The sequence below is a fragment of the Rhamphochromis sp. 'chilingali' genome (assembly GCF_963969265.1).
Source record: "Rhamphochromis sp. 'chilingali' genome assembly, chromosome: 15".
In the NCBI taxonomy this organism is placed as follows: domain Eukaryota; kingdom Metazoa; phylum Chordata; class Actinopteri; order Cichliformes; family Cichlidae; genus Rhamphochromis; species Rhamphochromis sp. 'chilingali'.
In genome coordinates this window covers 33895209-33919642 of record NC_137942.1, presented here as the reverse complement: position 1 = coordinate 33919642, position 24434 = coordinate 33895209, and the positions used below count along the sequence as shown (strand labels likewise).

At 42.9% G+C, this 24434-nt stretch overlaps 1 protein-coding gene across 3 annotated transcripts; it reads right to left on the bottom strand.

Moving 5' to 3' along the window:
* Window positions 1–2244: 2244 nt before the first annotated feature.
* LOC308411563 (deoxyribonuclease-1-like) lies at window positions 2245–23006 on the bottom strand. Of its 3 annotated transcripts, XR_013974407.1 has the most exons (11): window positions 22888–23006; window positions 22104–22243; window positions 21293–21431; window positions 20808–20896; window positions 20631–20732; window positions 19710–19825; window positions 19413–19525; window positions 19173–19327; window positions 19004–19097; window positions 4407–4484; window positions 2245–3503 (listed from the first exon to the last, which is right to left on the bottom strand). XR_013974407.1 is itself a non-coding variant. In XM_080905500.1 (10 exons), the coding sequence occupies exons 3-10, from the start codon at window positions 21428–21430 to the stop codon at window positions 18472–18474; spliced, it is 858 nt and encodes a 285-aa protein (XP_080761626.1). In that variant the 5' UTR covers window position 21431; window positions 22104–22243; window positions 22888–23006; the 3' UTR covers window positions 17527–18471. The 3 variants fall into 3 exon arrangements, 2 of the variants coding, with proteins under 2 accessions (XP_080761626.1, XP_080761627.1); XM_080905500.1 differs by lacking the exons at window positions 2245–3503; window positions 4407–4484 and adding an exon at window positions 17527–18522; XM_080905501.1 differs by lacking the exons at window positions 2245–3503; window positions 4407–4484 and adding an exon at window positions 17527–18522 and having other exon boundaries at window positions 20631–20711.
* Window positions 23007–24434: the final 1428 nt, after the last annotated feature.

Genomic DNA, 24434 nt, shown 5'->3' with positions numbered 1-24434 from the left:
GGGGACTGCAGATGTGCAGTATCTGCACCTTGTATTTTTCTCTAACATCCATAAACATGCACACTCTGGTAAAACTAATTAAAGTTAAATACTTCTTTGTAAGATGTTTAATAAAGAATGATAAAATGGAAAAGTGCCATGTGTGTAGCTAAAAATAAGCCCCAGAGCGAACGCCAAGGCTGCAGTCTGGGAACCGGCGGGGCGGTCACCGCTGGGATGTGCTTATCAGAGTGTGGAAAGTTGTGGACTTTAAAGTGTTGAACTTTGATGGATAACCAGTAGGGGTGCAACGATACACAAAATTCACGGTTCGGTTCGGTTCGATACTTTGGTGTCACGTTTCGATATTTTTTCGATACAAAAAAATGTTCATGCATTTTTAATTTGTCATTTATTAAAATTATAAATATATATTTTAACTCAAAATTACAGTTTTTAAATTTAACCCTAACCCTTGTGCGTGTTTTTTATTTTGACAGCAAATGCGCACCTGCGGACCACTTATGTGCAGCCCTGGTTATTTAGCTCGTCATATTGCAGCCACAGAAATTCTTTTGTCCATGAAACCATAAAGCTGCACTTTCTTTTTGCCTTATAGTCTGATTTGTCATAACTTCTCCGTTTTGTGGTAAGCTTTTCTTTGGCTGTCACTTCTTCACCCTGACCTGTCTTATTTGGCTCAGCAGAACTGAAATGCTTTTACACACGCACTCACATAAGCTCAGCGATTCTCTGCGCGACCAACCTCTCACATGTTTAAGCTGCGGGAGATTTCACTTGTCATGTTTGCATAGTAAGCTAACGATTAATAAGACGATGTCAGAGGAATTGGTGCACAAATTATCATCACTCACAGATCAGTGCTGTCGCTCTCTATACACAGTTCACACGATTGCAAAGTGAAAGCAAAAAAACAAGCGCAAATTCAAACGCGACTTCAATATGTCACATATTGACAGTGGCTCACCGATGCCAATGACATAATTACCCAGCTACATTTCTGAAAGAATGCAAAAGCATTGACATATATTTTTCCTTCCTACAATAGCCCGACGGGCAGGGCAGAGATAGATTTTGGTAGCCCGACTGGAAAAATCGCTAGCTCCGGGACGTTGGGCTAGCGATATTGCGAGCCCTGTATCTGATTGAGGAATCACTCATCTTTGGAAAAGAGAGTTTATTACAGAGAAATGGCTCTTTCCAAAATAAAAGCTATACTATCCGCTTCTTCTGGGCTATATTCTCAGCAGCATAAGGAGAATCATGTGCTAACAGCTGTCTAAATGACTCGGCTAAAGTTAGTAGCATGCTTGTTGTTTTTGTCTTTGCACTAGGATGATGTCGGCGTAAATGTGCAGTCATATTCGTTGTGTTCCCACTAGTGCTTTCAGGTTAATCTCGTTGAAATGACCTTAACGCCACAACACGGCAAATCTCCGTTAACGAGCTACCCCTGCGTGGGGCTAGACGGCCAACACGTTAACGAGCTAACTGCGCTAACACACTAGTTCCCACCCATGTAATTGAGCATTGCATGGCACATCCAACATACTGTTTTACTTTAATCCATGACTCGCTTACCTTCAGGGTCATACGTTACATGAAAACCAAAATAATTCCAAACACCAGATCTGAATGAGGGTGGGGGAGGTGCCCTGCGCTCTTCCTTCTGACTATGCTGTCTGTGTTGAGCGCTCAGTGGATCTGCGCTGGACAGTGCAGCCTAGGCGGAGTAGTCGAATACAGATTCACTGAGCGCTCAACACAGACAGCATCGTCAGAAGGAAAATTGATAAAATAAATTACAAATAGTAAGTGTTTACCTGTTTTACTAAATGTACTTAAGAACTGCTGAGACCGTTTATAAACCTGTGTTTAAATTTCAAGAAAAGAATGATGCATTTGCATTTCTGTATTAATAGTTGGAACCGAGGAGGAAATATGAATATGAATGCAGCTGCATCGTTTTTTGCATTCATGATGTCGTTTTATTCAAATCAGTTTGTGTTAAATGCCCCAGACAACAAATCTGTTGTCGGTTTAATTTCAGAAAGGATGGCGCCACATCATGTGATCATTACAGCATATGTACAGATCTAAATGCATTTCATGTCCTATTATAGTTTTATTCACTTCAGATTAGCATCAAAGTTGTAGCCGCGTCTTTGCCCATTATGAGCCATAAAGTTGGACACTGTTGGAGACTGTTCTGCTGGTGATAAATGAAACGAGACGATCGTTTAAAAGGATTTTATTTTGAAATCTAACACCCATGTAGAGCTAACATTGACCGTAATAACATCGTAATAACATCGTAATAACATCGTAATAACATCGTAATAACATCGTAATAACATCGTAATAACATCGTAATAACATTTTTACAGTTTGTGTAAACCCAACAGAAACCATGTTGTCCCAAAACGCTGCGTTTGTGTCCCATATGTAACACCGTGTATTATCCAACTTATTTCACATGGTTTAACTTGAACTTTAAAAACTACAATAAAGTTTTGCTGTATTACCAGTAACAAATCTTTTATATACACATTAGCTTGTTTAAAAAAACTGACTGAATTACCTCTAAACTGGTTCTAGGCTTTGTCACACTGGTCGCACTGGTTATTGTCCATGGTCAGTAAGCGTAGAGTTGACTTAAGCTCGAGTTTGTGTAAACTGAACTGCTGCACCGATCACGTATCAGCGTCTGTTGGTGTGTTTCTGGGGTCGCTGGCTGGAGGCTTTCCCAGAAAGGTCACATGCTGCGCCAGCTTGTGTGTCGCCAAGCTCGACTTCAAAGCAAAAGCCCTCCCACACTGGTCACACTTGTGTGCTTTAACTCCACTGTGGACCAGTTTGTGTCTCTTTAAGTTGCTCTTATAATTAAAAGCCTTTCCGCACTCCTCACATGTGTGGGGTTTTTCTCCGCTGTGGACCATCTCATGGATTTTTAAGTGGCTCATCCGAGTAAAAGCCTTCTCACACTGGCTACATGCGTATGGTTTGACTCCTCTGTGCAGGCGCTGATGAGTTCTCAAGTTGCCCATCAAACTAAATGTCTTTCCGCACTCCTCACATGTGTGGGGTTTTTCTCCGCTGTGGACCATCTTATGGGTTTGTAAGTGGCTCATCTGAGTAAAAGCCTTGCCACACTGGCTACATGCGTATGGTTTGACTCCTCTGTGTAGGCGCTGATGAGTTCTCAAGTTGCCCATAGAACGAAATGTCTTTCCACACTGGTGGCATATGTGTGGTTTGACGCCGCTGTGGCTGAGGTGATGTGTTTTTAAGTTGCTTTTCCGAGTAAAAGTCTTTCCACACTGGTCACAACTGAAGGGCTTTTCCCCACTGTGGATGCGCTGGTGTCTTCTGAGGTGACACGGGGCATGAAACTTCTTGTTACACTGATCACACCTGTAGTGCTCAAGTAAGTTTGCACTTGAGTGAGCATCTTCAGCCAACTGAGAGCACTGAGGTGTTGGGCTCTCTTTGGCGTCTTGTTCCTACAGCAACAAAGACACAGGCAGGGAGTCAGAAGCTTAATAAGTGTTTGAGTTAAATCTTGTTTTGTCGTGCCGGCCTCTCTGCTTCGATAAGAAACCTGTTTGTTGGATGATGCCCATAATAGTAACCTGTTGTGTTGTAAATTGTTTGGATGCGTTTTGGAAAAGAAAGACTGTATTATTGCATAAAATACATTTAAACAAGTGCATCGCTGATTGCATCTTGTGGACATCGGTTCTACCAGCTGATTGCCCTGCTCAGTCTTTACGCCCGACCCAACGAGGGACAATCAAATGCAGAGGGGACAGTGCGACTTCACCCGTGCACTTGCACCTCTTGCACACAGTCCTCATTTACAAAGTGCTCTGCAAATCACCCCGTCCCTGTTACAGTGCAGCGAGCCAAAAATGAACCATTTAGTCCTTGGTGTAAGACCAGGGGTGTCGAACTCCAGGCCTCGAGGGCCGGTGTCCTGCAGGTTTTAGATCTCACCCTGGGTCAGCACACCTGAATCAATTGATTAGTTCGTTACCAGGAGAACTGGAAGTCATTTAACCATTTAAATCAGCTGTGTTGGAAATAAGGAAAGGTCTAAGAGGTTGAAGCCTTCGTCTTTCCATTTACTATTTTCTTTTCTTAACATGCATTTTGTTTCTCATGTTCTGGAAAACTGTAAATAATTACTAAAGGGTGGTAGTTAACAATAATCATAATGATATAATGACAATAAATGATGATCATTCATGAAAGTTGTACTGATAGACTTTTCACGTTTCCTAAAAGCAGCTCGGCCTTGGTTTGCACGGCACTTCCAGATGTGTTTATAAACTACGAACAATTTCACGTATAAAAGTCTGTAAAATGTTCGGACTCATGATTTATAAAAACGATGTTTTTCTCACCGTGTGTGAAGAAAACATTTTCTTCTTTCCAAGATGGCCGACTACGTTCCTCCGTCAGACTGCTCGACCCACCAACACCTGCCAGGAAAGAGCTTTATTAGGCTCCGGAGCCGAAATGCACATTAAAGTCACTTTACATCCAGATGACTTAGACCGTCCTAAGATAATAAACTTTTAGCCTGGTCTAGATTAAACTGAGCTGATGGCAAGACGGAGGATCAGAGGACTTGAAGCTTTAAATAATCCCTCAAGGAGACAGGTCTAACCTTTCCTTTGAAATATCTCTGAGGTAGCATGGACAACATACACGTGCAGATGAGAAATGACACCCTGATTCAATCATTCCCTCTCTGTAAACACTTTAACTGGGAAGCCAAGCTAAAGGTTAAATGATCAGCGGCTGTAGGTTTAGCTGTGCTCGTATGCCCGGACAATACAAATATATAAATAAAGAACTGCACACAAACACAATTACACTACTTGATCTGTTACAATCGAGCGACATTACTTGTTAGCATCTGGAATCATGGAACTCTTCGGTCACGGTGAAGGAACAGTGTGCAGGGCTGTTTTTAAAATGAGGTTTTTCACCAAGCATCCTGATGGGCTCTTCCCAAGAGTTAGTGGACAGATAGTTGGAGGTCATGTTCCCAACAAGCAGCAACTGGTGCCGAGGATGAAAGGAACCATGAATGTGCTCAAAGCTAGATTGCGAAACCGCGATATCAGAAACACATCCTGCATGTGCTGAACTTGCTTTCTAGCAAAGCACCCTGGTTTGCAGTGTCCCAGGTGTAGGCCAGCACTGAGGATTGTTCTCCAGTCACTGTACACACAGTTTAAGGGAGGACAGCAGTTCCTACTTTGAAGGTAAACCTTAAATGATCAGCAGCCATGAGTTTAGTTGTGCTCGTACAAGTTATTGTCTCCAGTGTCTCTGCGGGTCCCTAACACTCCCTCACAAACACACCTGAGCTGGGAACATACCTGAGGGAGAGCAGCAGATGACAGCATGCAGGAGACAACAAACTAATCTAAACATATAAAACAACTCCAACCAACATCAGCTTGGTGGTTACCTTTGGAGGAGCCCAGCCCATGAGCTGTGCTGTGATGACTTATGGTGAACAGGTGTGCCAACAACTAAGAGCCGAGACAGAGCCTCTTAAAGCTGTAGGACAAAAAACAGCACGTCCAGAGCACCTGAAGGCCAGAAGGTGGCAGCAGCAAACGGGTGTCAGGTACAATCTTCAGCTTCCATAGTATCTACAGATCATACACTCCTCCCTTTGCTCAGTGTTTTCACCTTCAGCACATAAAGGTGAACTTCAACCACACCAACAGACTGGAATATGTTCACCCACACAGACCTGGACCAGTACGCCTCATCTGTACTGGATTACATCTCCAAAACCACAGACAGTGTCACCACCTGACAGTGGGCAGGGATAGCTCAGTAGGTAGAGTGGTGGCACCATGATCGGAAGGTCGGTGGTTCGACTCCACTGAACGGCTACCCTGAGGTACCCCTGAGCAAGGTACCGTCCCTACACACTGCTCCCCGGGCGCTGCATTGGTGGCTGCCCACTGCTTCACTGGGTGAATGGGTTAAATGCAGAGGAACTATATCCCTACGGGGACTAACATGCACACTTTACTTTACACCCAGAAACGGATCACCATGTACCCCAACCAGAAGCCTTGGATGAACCGGGATCTTCGTCTCTTCCTGAAGGCCCGCAACACCGCCTTTAGGTCAGGAGATGCACACGCCTACAGCACAGCCAGGGCTAATCTAAAGAAGGGCATCAAAAAAGCCAAACACCATTACAAAAAGAAGGTAGAAGAACACTTCTCCAACTCCAACCCCCGACGCATGTGGCAAGGACTCCAGACCATCACAGACTACAGGACCACCAAACCCTCCCCCGCATCCTCTGATGCAGGGGCGGAGCGTGGGGGTGGCTTACGGGGCTTAAGCCCAGGTTGTTTTGTCAGAAGCCCGGGGTCTTTTGGAGTGTAATTTTTTCATAGTTAGATGCCTGGCTGACAACTGTATAAAACAAAAAGTACACACAATATTCGAAGCACATAGTGCACACTGTGGGAATTTACGACTGTGCGTGAATCCCCCCCTGATATTGGTATGATCCAAGCTCAGGCACTAAGCGACTGAGCGAGGGGGCGGGGCAGCTGCTGCCCGTGAGTGCGCTGTTGGAGAGACGGAGCCAGCCATACTAAGGAGAGCTTAAGTTTGAGCAGGTACCAAAGCAAATCATTCGTACCGTACAAATAATGTAAATGTGACGGTGCATCACGAAAGATTGATATGAAACTGATCACTTGACCAATATTATTTTACTTGCTCTTCAAGTGAATCAACAAATGGCGAAATGAAAAGCCGAACAAATGATATTTTTTAGAGAGTCTTAGCTTACGTGTGTTTATTTCATATTTTCAGTTCTTACCCTCCCCGACTAATTCGGTTTCAGTTATGTACTGAAATATAAGAATGGACATTAGAGGGTTCTTTCAAAGAAAAAACTCAGGTAAATGTTATTTTATATATTATGCTTTGTATGTTGTTCAGTATATTTCTATGCAAAACAAGAGGGATTTCAGTACACAGCAGGATGTTCACATTTGTAACCAGATATTTACACTTTAGGGAGAAAACATAAAACATTTTTACTGTACAACATCAATTTAGAGTAAACTTTTGTTTTAGATAAATATTGAAATATATTTTGAATTAGTTAAATGTCAGAATAAAGAGAGACAGAGCTGTCTATTTTTTATCACTTTGATCAAATGTAGGAGTACATATACACTAAGTTTATTGTTAATTAATAAGAAAACTCCAGAGGATTCCATTCTGAGCTGAAGAAGCTTCTGATAGGTTAGTAGAGTCCATGTGAGTAAACTGGTGGCACAGCTGTGGATGCATATAAGGCAAAACACAGAGCCTGTTTCTTTGACATGGGAAAATCAAGAGATGTCAACCAAAACACCAGGAAAAGAATCGTGGAGCTCCATAAGTGTGGCTCAGTTTGAATACAATTTGGTGCCATTTGCAATTAAAAAACACAGACAGTTTCTCTCTTTACTCTTAAAGTTAACAAATATGTTTTTATATTTATCAATCTAAAAAAATAAACATTTAGTCTGATTTGATGTTACAATTTAAAAAGTGTTTGTGTTTTGATCTGAAGAGTTTGTAAATATGTGGTTTCAACTGTATATTTGATGATTGTCAGCACAAAGAGGGAGAGAGAGGAGCAGAGATTGAGATGGAGAATGAGGACAGAACAGAGATGAACAAGAGCAGGTGAGACACACATGTTAGTCAAATGGTTGCTTACTAAAAGTATCACTGTATCACAGGTCCTCATGTATCTCGTACCTAGTGTTTCTTTTTAGGTTTGCTATTTTTCAAATTCTATATTTATTAAGTTATGCAGGCTTGTTTGCACAACAAGGCTAAATAATTATATAAACTTTTCTCAATCTAAATAGTGGACTTTGGTAGAATTAAATAAACAAGTGTAGTGCAGGTCTATGATGATTTTTAGTGCTACTATCATCTAGTTCTGATTCTGTCTTGGTTAAGTCCTCAGTAATCCTGCTTTTGAACTGTTGTAGTCCTGTTTTAATTCTGGATCAGTTCTGGGTCTGGTTGAATTGGGGTTTAGTCCCTGTGTCTTGATACAGCCCCGACTTTGTTCCGCCTCGCTGCTTAATTAAAAAACTAGTTTAAGGTGTCCTGCATGTGTGATATATATATTTCCCTATATGAAGTCATTCTTTTTTGAACAAAACTCAAAACAGAGCCTATTAATCTTTCAGTCATTTCTACACCCCCCCCCCCCCCCCCCCCTCAAAAAAAAAAAAAATCCCACATGCATACTACCCTTTAGGGCTAAGCCCCGGGTGTTTCAAATGTCTGGCTCCTCCTCTGCTCTGATGTCTCCTTCCTCAATGAGCTCAACAACTTTTATGCTCGTTTTGAGCGAGGGAACCCCACAACCAAAGCAGACCACCAACCTCTGACTCTCTCCCCCACCGATGTAGGAGCGGTGCTGAGCAGGATCAATGTCCACAAGGCTGCAGGTCCTGATGGCATCCCCGGGCGTGTTCTCAGAGCGTGTTCTGGGGAGCTTGCAGGAGTGCTCACAGACATATTCAATCTGTCCTTGGCCCACGCTGTGGTACCGGCCTGCTTCAAATCCACCTCCATCGTCCCGACACCCAAAACCTCCAACCCATCTTGCCTCAATGACTACCGCCCAGTAGCACTCACCCCCATCATCACTAAGTGCTTAGAGCAGCTGGTCCTAGCACACTTCAAATCCTGTCTCCCCCCCACCCTGGACCCCCACCAATTCGCATACCGCCAGAACAGGAGCACAGAGGATGCAGTCTCCATCGCACTGCACTCTGTCCTCTCACACCTGGACAATGTTACGAGTTCAAATATTGGGGATGGAGACAAGAGGAAAAACCACAATAACAACACTGGTCCGGCCGGGTTGAGTCAAACGATGATTTTAATGATCACACGCGTGGGAGATGGACACCGTACGCAGACAGCATCAGATCTCAAAATGGTGGAGCATTGATCAAACTCTTATAGCCTCTGATGCCTCCACCTTATCATAAAAAGCCTAAACATTCACATGCTTTCCCTCACACAGCGCCTAAGCTACGACCTTGGCTCCCTGGTTATCTGCTCCTGCTGAGATGGGGCAGAAAACTCCAGCATGTTCTCTTCTAATCAGACAAATAAGGCGATGACTTTCTGCGAACAGTATTTCTTATAACTCAGCAGTATAATGCATCATAAAACAATATCATTCATCCACAATAAATCAGCAGTCTAATGTAATGCAAACTAATGCAAGAGTTATCACCTTCTTCTAATTCAGGAGAATAATGCAAACTAAAGCTACATAATAATTCACAATCTTTAATTAGGGGTCTAACATGGCATAAAATAATATTATAATCTCACAACAACAACACCACCTACGCCAGAATGCTGTTTATAGACTTCAGTGCAGCGTTCAATACAATCCACCCCTCACAACTCATCAGGAAACTGACAGACCTGGGTATCAGTTCCCTCATCTGCAAATGGTTACTGGACTTCCTGACCAACCGCCCCCAACATGTCCGGCTGGATAACCGCTGCTCATCTACCATCACAATGAACACCGGTGTACCACAAGGCTGTGTGATGAGCCCTTTCCTCTACTCCCTCTTCACCCACGACTGCAGACCTGCTGATGGTTCCAACACCATCATTAAGTTTGCAGATGACATCACGGTGATTGGCCTCATCAGTGCTTTGAGCGCTCAGATGAGTAGAAAAGCGCTACATAAGACCCAGTCCATTTACCATTTGGGTAATAAAATTGCAGGTAACATTTCCAAGGCAGGTAGGAAAAAAATGAGCTGCTATCAGTGTATGTTTGTTTTAAGGTGAGGTGGCACGAACCCGCATGTAGGGAGATGTAACCTCGTACCTCAGAAGTGTCGATATGGGTGTATTTCCATCTGTACAGCAGTATTTAGTACATCCTGGTACTTGGCAGGATGTGCAGGAGGCAGAGAAAGAGCATAAGCTTTCAGCACCTGTTAGAAATGTCACTTTCCCACATAAGAAATAAAAGGTGCTCCACAATAGTGCTGCAATTGAATATATTTTGCAATGAATTGAAGCCCATGTCAGTATTCATAGAAGAAATTGTATATGAATGCACAGCTTCCTTACATGTGCATTTGTTTCATTTGCAGATCACGCCAGACAGCTCACAAAGTCCATGATGAGGAAGCCAACCATAGACAAGCTGGCGGCTAACAGAGAGGCTGATGTCAATAACTTTGTCAAGTTCATCACCAAGGACTCTATTCAGAAGTCCCTGGGGATGTATCTGGAGATGCTTAAGAGAAGAAAGGCTTAGAGAGGGGAAACATGTTTGCACACTTTGTAGCACCAGCTACAGATGTGATCTGACATCAGGCAGTGAGCAGTCTACATGTTTGGGGGATAAAACCCAGCATTTACCCCTCAAGGTGTTAATAAAAACACTCGAGGTTAGGGTGTGACTTTTTGTTTTGGTTTGAAGAGCCGTACACTCGGGCAACCTGCCGAGCCTTCTCCATCACTCAGCATTACCTGCAGTATGCTTACGCGAGCAAACTGCTAATTGTTGCAAAAGAGTCTCACATATGAAGGACTAACAGCAAATCTGACCTTTAGTGCATCTAAATGTGGCAAAGCCTTTGTCATCTCTAACAAATGTTTGGTTTTTACTGTGAAATATCCAAATAAATGTCTGGATTCATACATTAAATGGATTAAAGCGTGTGGTTCTCATTCATTATCTCTGTAACTCAGACGTCTCTACATTCAAATGACAGTTGAGAATGTTAAAAATTCAGCGGACAACCAAATCAAAATGAATCTTGCATTCTTATAACAAGGAGCATTTTTCATTCTTTGTATGTTTGTGTTTTGGACAATTGAATCAATATACGACACTTCAAAAGGACCTGAGTGTCAGCGCAACACAATCGGCTAAACTTCAGGTGTGCAGTGTCTCCACACTTTTCACTGTCACGTCCTGTGTGTGACAGACATGAATGACCTCTGCTGTGGTGCTCCCTGTTTTCTTTGAGCACTACATTTACACATTTAAGAGTATTACCCTCAAATGTGTTTGGATTTGTCAATGTGTGAGTCGTCTACTAAGCCTAAAGCTACAAGTCACTAATGTGACTCCTGGAAAAGTAAATGTTCTTTCATGTAAAGAGATGAAATCAGCACGTGTATTCACTTTAATATTACATCCTCGGGGGGGAGGCTAAGTATTTTGCAGCAGCTTGGTATTGAACTGCAAACCTTCCAATTAGTAGAACTGAACTACAGCAACCCCAACTCAACTGTTCAGCCAGGACAAGCAGTGCTTGTCTAGTCAGTTATACCAAAGCATAAGTGATGTGCTTCTACATCACTGCCATCTTGAGGCTGCAGTCAGCTATCGTCTCTCCAAGCACACTTCTCTTGGACGCTATTAGAAACTCTAGTGTCTCTATTTCCCAGGCGTCTTTAGCTTTTTGTATGCAGACAACCTGATTTTCCATTTCAGTGTTTAAAAATCACAGGTTAACATATGTGGTGAACACATTTCAGCTTTACAGGAGTAACTGAAGATGACTGAAAATAATCTTTAATGAATACATTGTTTCTTCTTTTGTGTAGGGGAGACCGGGGATAGTTGTAACGTGGGTCAGTTGTAACACTTCCAGTTTCTCCAATCAGGGCTAAGTTTCAAATGATGTGACTCATCCTGTGCATGCCCAACTCAGTTCTGCTATCACATGTGAAAAATCAGCACATTTTGTCAAACACAGACAATTTAACATGAAAAAAAGTCATTTGTATGCCAAAAAGTAAGTTTTTCTACTTTATTTCAATTTCTAATAGCATTATCTGCTTTGCAGTTAAACTCATCAAACTTAAATTGTGTTATTTGTATGTCTATGGGGATATATTCTGTGTAGGTCTTTAGTGCTAATGTTTTAGCTGTTGGCTGTAATGTTAGCTAGTTCATGGCTATAGGAGTCTGGGTCAGTTGTAACAGCTACAGTCGGGGTCAGTTGTAACAATAACGCAGATGTTACAACTTACCACACTATTACTTTAACTTATATTAAACAAGTTGGGGCAACGACATCAGCAGAGAGAGGTTCACTGGTCACCTTTGTATATGCGGTTAATGCCATTGGCAACACAATTCCTCCACTGTTTGTGTTCCCACACATACATTATGCTGACCACTGTGTCAGAGATGGACCAGCAGGAAGTACTGGTAGTGGAAATAAATCAGGATGGGTGCAAGAAACAGATTTCCTCATTGTAATGGTGGGCGGTAATAACCAGTCCTCATGAAGAACAGTGCTCTTTAATGAATTCAGCACAGACTAACATCCAAGGGATAGCAGTGACACACATCGGCTATCAGCTAGCCACCTAACTGTATTCTATCTCTTTCTATTCTCTAAACCTTTTCCGGCTCCGCTTTACCTCTTATTTTGCGACACCACCCTCTAGTGGTGGAATATGATATAAACATTACGGAACACAACATCTCCTCTCTCTTTATAAAACGAGTTCACCAAATAGCATAGTACAGAAATAAAGTAATTCACTGTTTAGCAAACCAAACATACACTGGTGAACTTAAATGTCGCAATAGTTATAACATCAGAATACTACAGCTAGAAAAGCTAAATAAGCCTGACATTGTAAAATGAAAAGAAATTATTCCCGTTTTTCCATTACAATATTTTTCTCTAGTGCATTGGTGACAGGAAATCAGTTCTTCTTAAACCCAAAATAGAACAAGTAATGACATTTCTCTAATGTCCTTTTCAAGCAACCTATTATGGTACAATATAGTCTTTGTGCCAACGAGGCTTGTACTTGACGCGTGGCAGTCTTCTAGCAGTAGGTGAGCCAGTCTGGGTGTGGTGCAACCTAGCAGTGTCAGCGTTCTTTTCAGTCACTGGGCGACAGCGTGCTAGATGAGTGGCATTCCAAATCTTCCCATCACTCAGCAAGAAGGCATTCGAGCCTTTGGCTTTTGTTACTGTTACAGGAGGGGTAAATCTGGGATGTCCTTTAGGGACATGGTGGGGTTTCCTTATCCTCACACTCTCTCCTGGTAGAAAAGAAGGTTTCCGTGCGTGACGCCTACCATCAGTGTAACGTTGCATTTTCAACTGATATTTCTGAACTGAGCGACGTGCAACGTCATCCAGTGGAGACACAGCAGGAGGCAAAGGGAGGACATCCAGTTTAGTACGCATCTTCCTGCCATACAGGAGTTCATAGGGAGCGAGGGAAGTAGTTGCATGCTGTGTTGCACGGTAAACTTGAAGCCAATCCAGCACAGTCGCCTTCCATGGTTTCGACTGCTGGATTGCTGTCTGGATACAGGTGTGGAGAGCACGATGAAACCGTTCGATTGCTCCGTTTGAAGCTGAGTAGTAGACAGATGTTCTGCTGTGGGAGATGCCTCTATTCTGGAGGAATGAGGTGAACATTACAGAGGTGAACTGTGTACCATTGTCAGTCACGATGTTCTCTGGGTTGCCATGACGACTAAAGACAGATGAGAGAAACTGAATGACATCATCAGTAGTAGCAGAAGGTGAAAAGGCAAGCTCAGGCCATTTGGAGTAGTAGTCAGTCAATGTTATGACATATCTACAAGCAGGTATAGCAGTATCAAAAGGCCCAACAATGTCAAGACCAAATTTTTTCCACGGTCCATCAGGCAGTGGGACGGGTTGGAGAGGAGCAGGGTTAGTATGTGCAGTTTTGTCATTGGACTGACAGAGGAGGCATGAGGTTATGGCAGACTGAACTTGTGAGTCCATTTTTGGCCACCAGTAGAGGTCTCGTAGTCTTTGTTTTGTGCGCACAATCCCTTGATGACTTTCATGTGCCAGTGCAATCAGTTTAAGTCTCACTGAAAGTGGTGCAATGAGCCTTGAGCCTCTGAGAACATAATCACTTAGGGTTGAAAGTTCATTACGGATTTTGTAGTAAGGTGCAAGCGTGACATCAAGTGCTTTGATTGAGGCAGGCCAGTCGCTTTGTATTTGTGAACGCAAAGCAACCAGTTCAGGGCAAGTTGAACAGGCAGAGTCAAAGTCCGCAACTGGAAGTGAGGACATGGCAGCAGAGACTTGGGCTACCATTTCATGATCTGCATCTGATGTAGGATGGGAAGAAACAGGCAGGGGCAGGCGAGAGAGACAGTCAGCTGTATAGTTCTGAGAACCTGGGCGGTAAATAACATCATAGTCAAAACACAGGAGGCGGGCAGACCAGCGGGCGATGCGCATTCCAGCCCTATTAATCCCTTTGGTGCTCAGCAGTGTTGTCAGAGCTTGGTGGTCTGTCCGCAGAGTAAAACGTCGGCCCCACAAATACGTTCTCCATTTCTCTGCAGCCCACACACAAGCATAAGCTTCTTTTTCAACAGTTGAGTACTTTTGTTCTGTTGCAGACAGTGTGCGGGAAGCAAACGCCACAGGTTTTTCTGTGGCATCAGGTTGCACTTGAGCAAATACAGCACCAAGCCCATAGTCACTTGCATCAGTAGAGATCACGACACGCAAGGCAGGGTCAAACAGTGCCAGTGCAGGACTATTCACCAGGAGTTTTTTTACTTCTTCAAAGCTCGCTTGTGCATCTAAAGTCCATGTGAAGGTGTTCTTGTCATTAGCACAGGCAGGCATAGGGGCTACAACAGTTGCAAAGTTTGGCAAGAACTTGGAGTACCATGACACCAAGCCCAGGAAGGATCTCAGAGCAACAGCATCAGATGGGGGAGGGGCTCTCAAAACAGCATCAATATGCTCCTCATCAGGAAGAATGCCATCAGCAGTGACAACATGACCTAGGAAGCGTAGCGATGTCTTCCTAAAATGGCATTTGTTTTCGTTAAGCACAAGTCCAGCATCTTTGAGCTTCTGCAGGACAGTGCTAAGGTTTTGGTCATGCTCAGCTGCACTTTTACTGTAGACAATAAGGTCATCCAGGTAGTTTTGGACACCTGGGAGGTTTTTAAGGGTGGCTGTAGCTTAGGTGGCAGAGCAGGTCAGCCACTAATCAGAAGGTCGGTGGTTCGATCCCAGGCTGCCTCCTGGCTGCATGCCAAATATCCTTGGGCAAGATACTAACCCCATGTTTGCCTACTGGTGGTGGTCAGAGGGCCCGGTGGCGCCAGTGTCCGGCAGCCTCGCCTCTGTCAGTGCGCCCCAGGGCAGCTGTGGCTACAATGTAGCTTGCCATCGCCTGTGTGTGAATGGGTGAATGACTGAATGTAGTGTGAAGCGCTTTGGGGTCCTTAGGGACTAGAAAAGCGCTATACAAATGCAGGCCATTTACCATTTACCATTTTAAGAATTTCAGCCATCATTTTCTGAAAAGCTGAGGGGGCAGAGGCCAGTCCATAAGGTACTCTACAGAATTTGAAGAGTCCATCATGTGTAATGAATGCTGTCAAATCTCTGCTATCTTCATGCAGGGGCAGCTGGTAGTATGCATTTGCAAGATCAATTGTAGAAAACACTTTTGCACCCTGTAAGCTGGCAAACAATTCATCCACATGTGGTAAGGGGTAGCAATCAGTGATCACAGCTTTGTTTGGTTCACGGAGGTCTGCACACAACCTTATTCCACCAGTTTTCCGTCCTGTCACAACAATTGGGGATACCCATGGTGATGCATCAATCCGTTCAATGACACCAGCTTTGAGTAAACGATCCAGTTCTGCTGAAACTGAAGCCCTCACAGCAAACGGGAGACGTCGCAGCTTCTGACACACAGGTTTGACTGTTGGGTCAACTTTCACTTTATGCACAAAGGCACGCACACAGCCAATATCTGGGGCAGCAGGGATGCAAGAAGCAGGTGATGGGTTTGTAGACATCACAGAAGCAGTAGGCTCACTACATGGAGGTAGAACAGTATTGCCTGCAATGCTGACATTCAGCGCTTCCATCAGATCTCTTCCAAGAAGAGGAGTTCCTTTTCTTACAACAAAGAACACAGCTGAGGCAGATGCATTTCCTCTGCTCACTGTGACTTGCAGGCAGCCTAACACAGGGATTGTTTTCTTTGTGTATGTAACTAGTTGAAGGTCAGGTGGTTTTAGTGGCGTACCACTGAAGTGCTCTTCGTAGATGTGGTTAGGCAGGATAGAAACTGCAGAACCTGTGTCCACAATCAGTTCAATATCCTTAGCTGATGACGTAGGTGTGCTCACATTTATGCTGCATTGCAATCCTTTTGATGCATGAGAAGGATCTGTTAAGTAAAGGACTGTGAGTTTTGGTAAATGGACTTCCCGTACATCTCTTGTCTTGGATGAGCAGCAGACACGAGCAAAATGTCCAATTTTATGACACAGTTTACAAGTAGCTTTGGCAGCAGGACACTGACGAAAGTTGGCTAAATGACTGTTTGAACCACATCTAAAACAGTTCTTAGATGTTTTTGTTGCATGAGATGGCTTTGCAGGGTGAGCATTGTACTTATGTTTCCTCTGCATGGAGTGCGAGTGAGACTGCACAGCTTGGACTGGAGTACTGCTGTCTGCAGCTATGGATTTAGCTTGTTGGACTGCAGATTCCATTTGTGTTGCCAGTGTAACAGCTTTATCTAGTGTCAAATCAGGTTCAAGCAAGAGGCTTTCTCTTATGCTGGGGCTAGACACATGTTCAACTAGCTGATCACGGATCATTTCTTCTGTCCTGTCATCAAACTCACATTTAGAAGCAAGGTCACGCAAGCTGGCCACATACTGGATAACAGTCTCATGTGAAGCTTGTGTTCGCTGTCTGAAAGCATGTCTTTCCACAACAACATTTACCTTGGGTGAAAAGTATTGTTCTAGTAACAGCAGAGGCAAAAGTGTCACCTGTATTTGGCAGTGAGTAGAAAATCCTTTGTCCCTCAGTTCCTAAGCAGTGAAGTAAAGTAGCTCTTCTTCGTGCTTCAGGCCAAGCATTCCCTGTTGCATTGATCACAAGCAAATAATTGTTGAACATACGCATCCACATGTTGAATGGCAAAGGAGGGTCTCCAGGGCAAGGCAAAAACATCGGTGGCGGATGGACGTTTGCAGTCATGATGACTCGGCAAAAAAACTCAAAGCAGAGAAAAAAAAACACGCAGGGTTACTCGTCGCCAAAATGTAATGGTGGGCGGTAATAACCAGTCCTCATGAAGAACAGTGCTCTTTAATGAATTCAGCACAGACTAACATCCAAGGGATAGCAGTGACACACATCGGCTATCAGCTAGCCACCTAACTGTATTCTATCTCTTTCTATTCTCTAAACCTTTTCCGGCTCCGCTTTACCTCTTATTTTGCGACACCACCCTCTAGTGGTGCAATATGATATAAACATTACGGAACACAACACTCATCTTTCTGAAGCACTTTGCAAACCACACCAAGGTAAGCCATGAAAAAAAGTAATGGAATTGCGATGCTGGTGCACAGCTACATTTTTTCAGCTTCATTGTTATGTTCAAAGTTGGTGCAAGAGTTGTAGGTTATAATGCCCACTGAGCCAATGAGGCCAAACTCAAGGAAGACCAACCAAAATTAATGAAATATTCAGTTGCAGAAAATTCCATAATTTGTCTTTTTTGGGGGGTTGGAATATGTTCAAAAGCTAGATTTCTGCATTCTGTCACACACACACATAGTTGCATAAATGGATGTAAGTGCATTCATGTGTTGAATAAACAAAGATTACATGTTAATGTTTTGTTAGTACCCTTATTTCATTGTGTTACATTTCACCCCAGGATATGTTACAACTAACCCAGACTATGGGGTTAATTGTAACATTTCACTCTTCGTGTTTGAGGCCATACCATGCAATGGGTAATTGTGCTGCAGAGAAAATAGCTGCACTATTTAATAGCAGAGACATGTAAATACTTTGCATTACATTTTGAATCCACTACCTTAAAAGAGCTCCAATTTACAGACAGAAATGTCAAAGATGTGACAACTATCCCCGGTCTCCCCTACAGATGTATTACTCTACCGCTCTTTTATGTTTTTTCAACATTTTTGGCTCAGTTTTGCAGGTTAGTGTTTTGCTGTGTGTCTGAGCTGTTTTGGGAAATTAATTAAAAAACTTCAGTAACTCAAAACTCTGAAGACATTTAAGCAGACAAAAGAAGTGAAATAAAATACACACGCGTTATTAAAGGTTTCCAAATCAACAAAGGGTCTCAGTAAATGTTCAGACTTGTTCCAGACAAATGTGCTCCACTGCAACAAGAAGCCGAATTCTTTACAACACACAAGTTTTCAGTGAAATTCTTTTAGTGGCTTTATTGTGCATTTGCATTTCATGAAGCTGTGGCTGACAGTAGTCCCCAACTGAATGATCATTGTGCTGGCTGCAGATTGAGCACGATGTGTGGAAAGCTTGTGGAAGTCACGGTTCAAGCAACGTGAGCCTAACCGCTCAGCTTCACCTCCACGGGGAAGTGGTCGCTGACAGCCAACGCCTGAGAGACAGAGAAACCGTTCTTTTAGTGGCTCACAGTTTGTGCTGCAGACAGCTTCAGTTTCCACAGGTTTCTTTCCAGTGCTGAAAAACTCAACGTGCCTGCATGGTAATGCCATCACTACAGTATACACTGCATTATGATTTTGTTTGCATCTCTGTGGTCGTTACTACAGCCACTGCTTTACAAAGTTGCTCGATTTTCTGTAGCTCAAAGCTGATATTAAAAAAGCAAAAGTGCTTTAAAACTGCATGATTTCTGATGGGGCGACTGCTTTGCCCTTTGTGTAGAATGCCTCTCTTCTGATTGGAGCTCAGTAAACATTTTGCTGACGAGTCTATGGTCTCAGTTGCAGTGAATACAGCATTATGTTAACTTTTTATATTGACGTTTCCATTAGTGTCAGCGGGGAATGAGGCAGGTTGTGCTTTTTAGTTCAAATGAATTCTTACAGAGATAAGGATTGAAATTCATCTGTTACCAGATCTTGTTTGAGATTCAGGTCCGTCATGTAGTTATACACCTTCGCACTATCTTTCACCACTCCTCTCATCATGTCCGCAGTGACCACAATCCTGCAAACACAGAAAGATGATTAGAGTTTAGAGTTTGCGTGCACACATCAGAACGACCTGCCACAATCTGTCTACCTGTCGTAAGGGCAGACAGTTTGCGACACGGTAGTGTCGGCCGCATCAGTGATCAGCCAATGGAAAGTCTTGTCAGTGAAGATGCGGATCTGCTGCCAGTCAGACCCGGACACATAACTACAGCCTGCGTTGAAGTCACCCAGCAGCACGATGTCCTGCAGGGAGAGTAGTGTGAGTCGCATTTACCGAATGTGTGTTTTTCCACCAAATAAATGATTTTTACTTGTAGGCTGTAAATACATCATTGTTCCAGCGAGCGCGGACATCTGCCACCACGTCATAGAGAGCATTTAGCTCCCGAACAGCTGATTCTGGGGAGGTGTGCTGAGGGATCAGAGTAAAGTCTCTCACAGCTACAGAAGAGAAGGGAACGAAGGAGTGTTGACAGTGACGGAGGCGCTTACACCGCATGAGAATGATAAAGGACTAGTGACTAACATGTCCCAGGAACTACCACGCACAAATGTTTGAATGAGGATCCACATCATTATCAGTGTGATGCAGAAACAGCTGTATAGCTCGAGCCACAGCACCTACCAGTGTGTTTGGAGGAGAACATTACGACAAACGGCTCCCTGCTAAAGGCGTCTTGTCCAGTTTCCTCCGGGCCGTCATCATAGGTGTAGCTTTTTGCCACCGATACCAGCGCCTCCCTGTGGAGAAAATCACCACCTTTTCATTTGCTGCCAGTGTGTACTTCATTTCTAAACATGTCCAGTTGCTTCTCGGGACAAATTTATTGTAGTTCTGCTTTTCCCCTTTTTTTAAATCACTTCTTCTGAATTCTGAGTGTGTATAAGATGTATGTTTATGCCAGAACAAAGACGGAGGATTTGCCGTTAAATTACTTCAAACATGCCTCAAACACTACAAACATGCTGGAAATATAAATTTTTAATCAAGTTGTTTTGAATGGTTATTTGAGAAACTTATGGGAGGTTCTTTAACCCTCTGAGGTCTAAGTGATGATGATCCAACACCAATCCTGACTTTAACCCCGGGCAACGTGAACATGTCATTTTTATTTTTGTTAAATTGTTTGGCTTTAAGAAACAAAGAAAACAATCAAACTATTCACATTCTGCCATGAAAAAGACTTTTTCCCTTTCTACAAAATACATATTTAGAGCAAGAACTAAAAATGCTTTTTACACGGCATCACTGCAACGAACCATGTTTTGTTGCAAACAGCCGCCCCTCCCTGAGCCTGACTCTGCCGGAGGTTTCTTCCTGTCAAAAGGGAGTTTTTCCTTCCCACTGTTGCCAAAGTGCTGCTCATAGGGGTCATTTGATTGTTGGGTTTTTCTCTGTATGTGTTATTGTAGGGTCTACCTGACAGTATAAAGCGCCTTGAGGCGACTCTTGTTGTGATTTGGCGCTGTGTAAATAAAATTGAACTGAATAAATATCATTTCACTGTGTGTAGAGTAGAGACTTATTTTTTTCATCGTGGTGCACCTGTAAAGGAAGAGATATCGCTCTTTATAGGTGCTCGCACCGAGAGGCTCGCTGACGATGTATTTGTACTGAGGAGAATCTCTGGGGGGAAACAAACACACACTTTTATGTTTCCATACGTTTGCATTTCATGCTCAGTGTTACTCTGAATGTTCCATGTTCGGTGTGTGGACTCACTTGTTGACGTACTCCATGAGTTTTTGGGTTGCTGAGAGATCACTGTCTCTGACCTCTTGGATCAGAATGACGTCATAGCGTTGGACAATCTGCAAAACACACATAAAAAATGAAAATGAATCAGCTGATTGTCCATCTTGCAACATCACGTTTGTTTATATTTTACCTTGCACGAAAAAATTCATGTGTTAAGCTTTAGATTGTAAAGGCAACGCTACAGCTGTTGCACATCCAGTTATTTCATTGATCATTCCTTAAGCATAGAGGTGGGAATATTCTGGGAATATTCAGGTTTACTTCTGCAACAGGCCAAATCATCCAAAGCATTTCTCAAAATTCAGTTCAAACTATTTCAAAACGCACACACAAGATAACACTTCTGGATTGGTTTTGAAAGCACTCTGACCAAAATTGCATTACAAATGGGTGGATGTAAACATTTTGTACAAACTGTCATATCTACCAAAGAGGGAAAAGTCCCAGACCTTGGTAATGATGTTCATCAGAGTGGTGTTGGAGGCTTTGGTGTCTCCGAAGGATTTGATGTTAAAGGCTCCCAGCAGCAGCGAGTTAGAGAGATGCAGCAAGGTCAGAAAAAGCCCCAAAGTGCCCACCAAATGCATCCTACACCAAACAGGTCACATGTTAAAAATGACTTAGAAATCACATGAAACACTGACGCTTACAAATGATTTCATATTTATTTTACACGTATGTATGCAAATGACTTCCCAGGTTAATAATTTCCAGTTCCTGTGCATTAAAAACCGATTTGCAGGCTGAAGTAAGGCCTTTCCTTTCACTCCATATTTCTCTGTCATAAAGTCCAGTTTAACATGGAGGTTAGTCCAAAACAAAGCGGCTCATGTTCCACCATCTGCTGAGAGCTCATGACATGAGAGTGAGAGACCAAACACCTGCTCCTCTGGATGTATTTTTGGCAGTTTATCTAACATGCTATTTAGCGCGTCGCTATTTGCAGCATGTTGCAAGGCTTGGTAAAATATTATCCTTTTAGGACAATATATTACTCTGTTGCCCTGGTTACACCGTCCTGGAGCTGTTGTGGAAGACCAAAGGTTGCCAAATATGGAAACAGAGAGCTGCATTTATACTGTGATGGTTTGCATGTGCTGCTGAAATGTGTTTGTAAACGCACAATTACTGCAGGAAAAATGCACAAAAGTTACTGTAATGCTGCTGTAGCCTGAAACATCCACTCTAAACAAGAAACTGGCTCACAGTATTGCACCGAATACAGCTCAGATGTTTTTGTAGCGAGTGAGAGGTCCATACCTGCTCCTGTATGTCTGCACGGTGGAGACGCCTGAACTCGTGAATCTTCTGAAAGCTCCTGAAAAGCTTCTGAGCAGAATGGCGACCAGTGTCTCTTTTGAGGTTTTTATCTACCTGCAGGCGCATGTGACTGCAGGGTGCTGGGGAGGAGTACAGAGAAAAGGTGTGTTGTGGATGGGGTACAGATTTCAGGCTTTCAGGTTCTCACATCCCAAGATTGCAGTGCAACAAGGATAACGTTGCAACCTCAAATTCTTTTCTGCTCGTCATACAATAAAAACACTTCAGCATTGTTTTAACTTGCTGTTGTCCTGTTTGGCATTTGTGTGAAGTTCTGTCACACTTCACAAATGAACTCAGAATGAGTGTCGCAGTGTTGGGATGACCTTAAACTTTGGCAAAATCCTTACGGAAACTGAAGAAATTCCTTCAAGCAGTTTGAAAGATGCCTTGTTCATGAGAGCAGGGACAGACAAAACATAATATCTACTCTAGGTCTGCTCCAGCAGAGACACGTAACAGTCATTAGCAATAACAACAGTAATATTGCTACAGCCTTGTTAAACTATCATCTGTCCCAGTGTTATATCTTGAAATCAGACCTTCAAAAACCTTCCGATAGGCTGATACAACACAAGTATGCCACCGTCTCCACCTTATTGGTCAGAAAGTTTTTCTTCCCAGTTGTAGCTGAACAAACAGAATCCATTCACTTACAATGCATTCAAGCTTGACAACACAATAATACACTTTAGTGAAGTTTCATAAAAGTGCTCATACTTACAGCATGTTACAGTTGTCATGTTACTGATGAGGGTTAAGCTCTATGTTTTTAACATTGTAATCAGATCTGCCAGGTCGGTGCTTAGACATATACCGGTGTCCACTACACCCAGCCTCCTGACTCTTTCTTTACTGCCAGCTGTCGAGAATCTGATGCCTCAGCAAATACTGAATAAATTTCGGTGCCACCGCTGCTGTCCACATTCATGCTCCCGTCAGGGTAAACCATAGCTTCCCAAACTTTCCATGTATTTTAAACTTGAGAATCCAAGTGAAGCCAAGATGTTTGCTGACTATTAGTCTTGTTTATGAAGTAGACAAACGAATTTTGTGTAGAAAGGATGAGGGCTCAGTGTGCGCGTGAGGAAAGCTTGCACGAGAGGAAATCTCCACTGGGACATGGAAAACTACCACATACTGACCTAAAGAGCAACGAGTACAGAGGGAGAAACAGCAGGAAGTGCAGCTTAACCACAGATTTGTAGCCACTCTTGCAGTTTAAACCAAAGACCAACAGAGAGTTGCACTAGGGCCAAAGCAGCAGGATCATTTTCTGTATTTGACTTTTGGTTATATGCACATGTGACCTGATGGGGACTGCAGATGTGCAGTATCTGCACCTTGTATTTTTCTCTAACATCCATAAACATGCACACTCTGGTAAAACTAATTAAAGTTAAATACTTCTTTGTAAGATGTTTAATAAAGAATGATAAAATGGAAAAGTGCCATGTGTGTAGCTAAAAATAAGCCCCAGAGCGAACGCCAAGGCTGCAGTCTGGGAACCGGCGGGGCGGTCACCGCTGGGATGTGCTTATCAGAGTGTGGAAAGTTGTGGACTTTAAAGTGTTGAACTTTGATGGATAACCAGTAGGGGTGCAACGATACACAAAATTCACGGTTCGGTTCGGTTCGATACTTTGGTGTCACGTTTCGATATTTTTTCGATACAAAAAAATGTTCATGCATTTTTAATTTGTCATTTATTAAAATTATAAATATATATTTTAACTCAAAAGTATAGTTTTTAAATTTAACCCTAACCCTTGTGCATGTTTTTTATTTTGACAGCGAATGCGCACCTGCGGACCACTTATGTGCAGCCCTGGTTATTTAGCTCATCATATTGCAGCCACAGAAATTCTTTTGTCCATGAAACCATAAAGCTGCACTTTCTTTTTGCCTTATAGTCTGATTTGTCATAACTTCTCCGTTTTGTGGTAAGCTTTTCTTTGGCTGTCACTTCTTCACCCTGACCTGTCTTATTTGGCTCAGCAGAACTAAAATATATATACTGCTGCTTTTACACACGCACTCACATAAGCTCAGCGATTCTCTGCGCGATCAACCTCTCACATGTTTAAGCTGCGGGAGATTTCACTTGTCATGTTTGCATAGTAAGCTAACGATTAATAAGACGATGTCAGAGGAATTGGTGCACAAATTATCATCACTCACAGATCAGTGCTGTCGCTCTCTATACACAGTTCACACGATTGCAAAGTGAAAGCAAAAAAATAAGCGCAAATTCAAACGCGACTTCAATAT

Bases quoted from the DNA above. Each gene is read 5' to 3' on its own strand.
- LOC308411563 (XM_080905500.1), bottom strand. From the start codon at position 21,430: ATGCATTTGGTGGGCACTTTGGGGCTTTTTCTGACCTTGCTGCATCTC. The intron at 19,826-20,630 runs GTGCACCACGAT...TTTTCTCCACAG, and splicing joins CGATATCTCTTCCTTTACAG to GGAGGCGCTGGTATCGGTGG. The intron at 19,098-19,172 runs GTAGACAGATTG...CTGTGTTTGCAG, and splicing joins ACTGTCTGCCCTTACGACAG to GATTGTGGTCACTGCGGACA.